The 485-nt window shown below is 50.5% G+C and overlaps 1 protein-coding gene across 1 annotated transcript in view; it reads right to left on the bottom strand.

Annotated features, from left to right (window-relative positions):
• GK5 (glycerol kinase 5 (putative)) overlaps positions 1-485 on the bottom strand; it is an 85,559-nt gene that overhangs the window by 78,409 nt on the left and 6,665 nt on the right. The window contains exon 3 of the mRNA XM_010858296.1: positions 278-400. Coding sequence (XP_010856598.1) covers positions 278-400 — 123 coding nt within the window. The remainder of the gene's footprint in view (positions 1-277; positions 401-485) is intronic.

The raw sequence follows: 485 nt of genomic DNA, 5'->3' as shown, positions 1-485 counted from the left end.
AAAAATAAATAAAATAAAATTTCAAAAAAACACCAAACTTGTGCAATACTTATATTCCTGGAAATCAGTTGCTCTGCACTTTGAGAAGCAGTTCATGATGACAACTGAATGACAAACATAAAGTTAAATTCCATTAAGTCTTAAAAATCTCAAATGTAAATAAAGACAAGGTTGGAGGTCTATCTAGGAAGTGCAGGAAAAACCAAGCAAATCAAAAAGCACCCTCTCTGGCTGGATACGCGTAGCCAGCCCTGCCCTGCCCTGCCCTGCCACTCACCGCAGTCCCACCCAGGTTAGGCCAGAGAGCCGAATCCTCAGGTGAGCGGAAGCGAGTGAGTGATCGGAGGTCACAATCCGAGCCCCTAATGTCTTCAGCCAGGACCGAAAGAGCGCGCAGGTTTCAGGCTGGCCCGGGGAGAGAATGCAGGGATCTGGCCGGTCCAGGCGCGCCGCTCAGGACCGAGGGCCCGCGGTGCCGCAGGGGG

The sequence above is a fragment of the Bison bison genome, unplaced genomic scaffold (genome assembly GCF_000754665.1).
Source record: "Bison bison bison isolate TAMUID 2011002044 unplaced genomic scaffold, Bison_UMD1.0 scf7180017864384, whole genome shotgun sequence".
Classification (NCBI taxonomy): Eukaryota; Metazoa; Chordata; class Mammalia; order Artiodactyla; family Bovidae; genus Bison; species Bison bison.
Note: the sequence above shows the minus strand (reverse complement) of the source record. Positions and strands in the feature narration are given on the sequence as shown.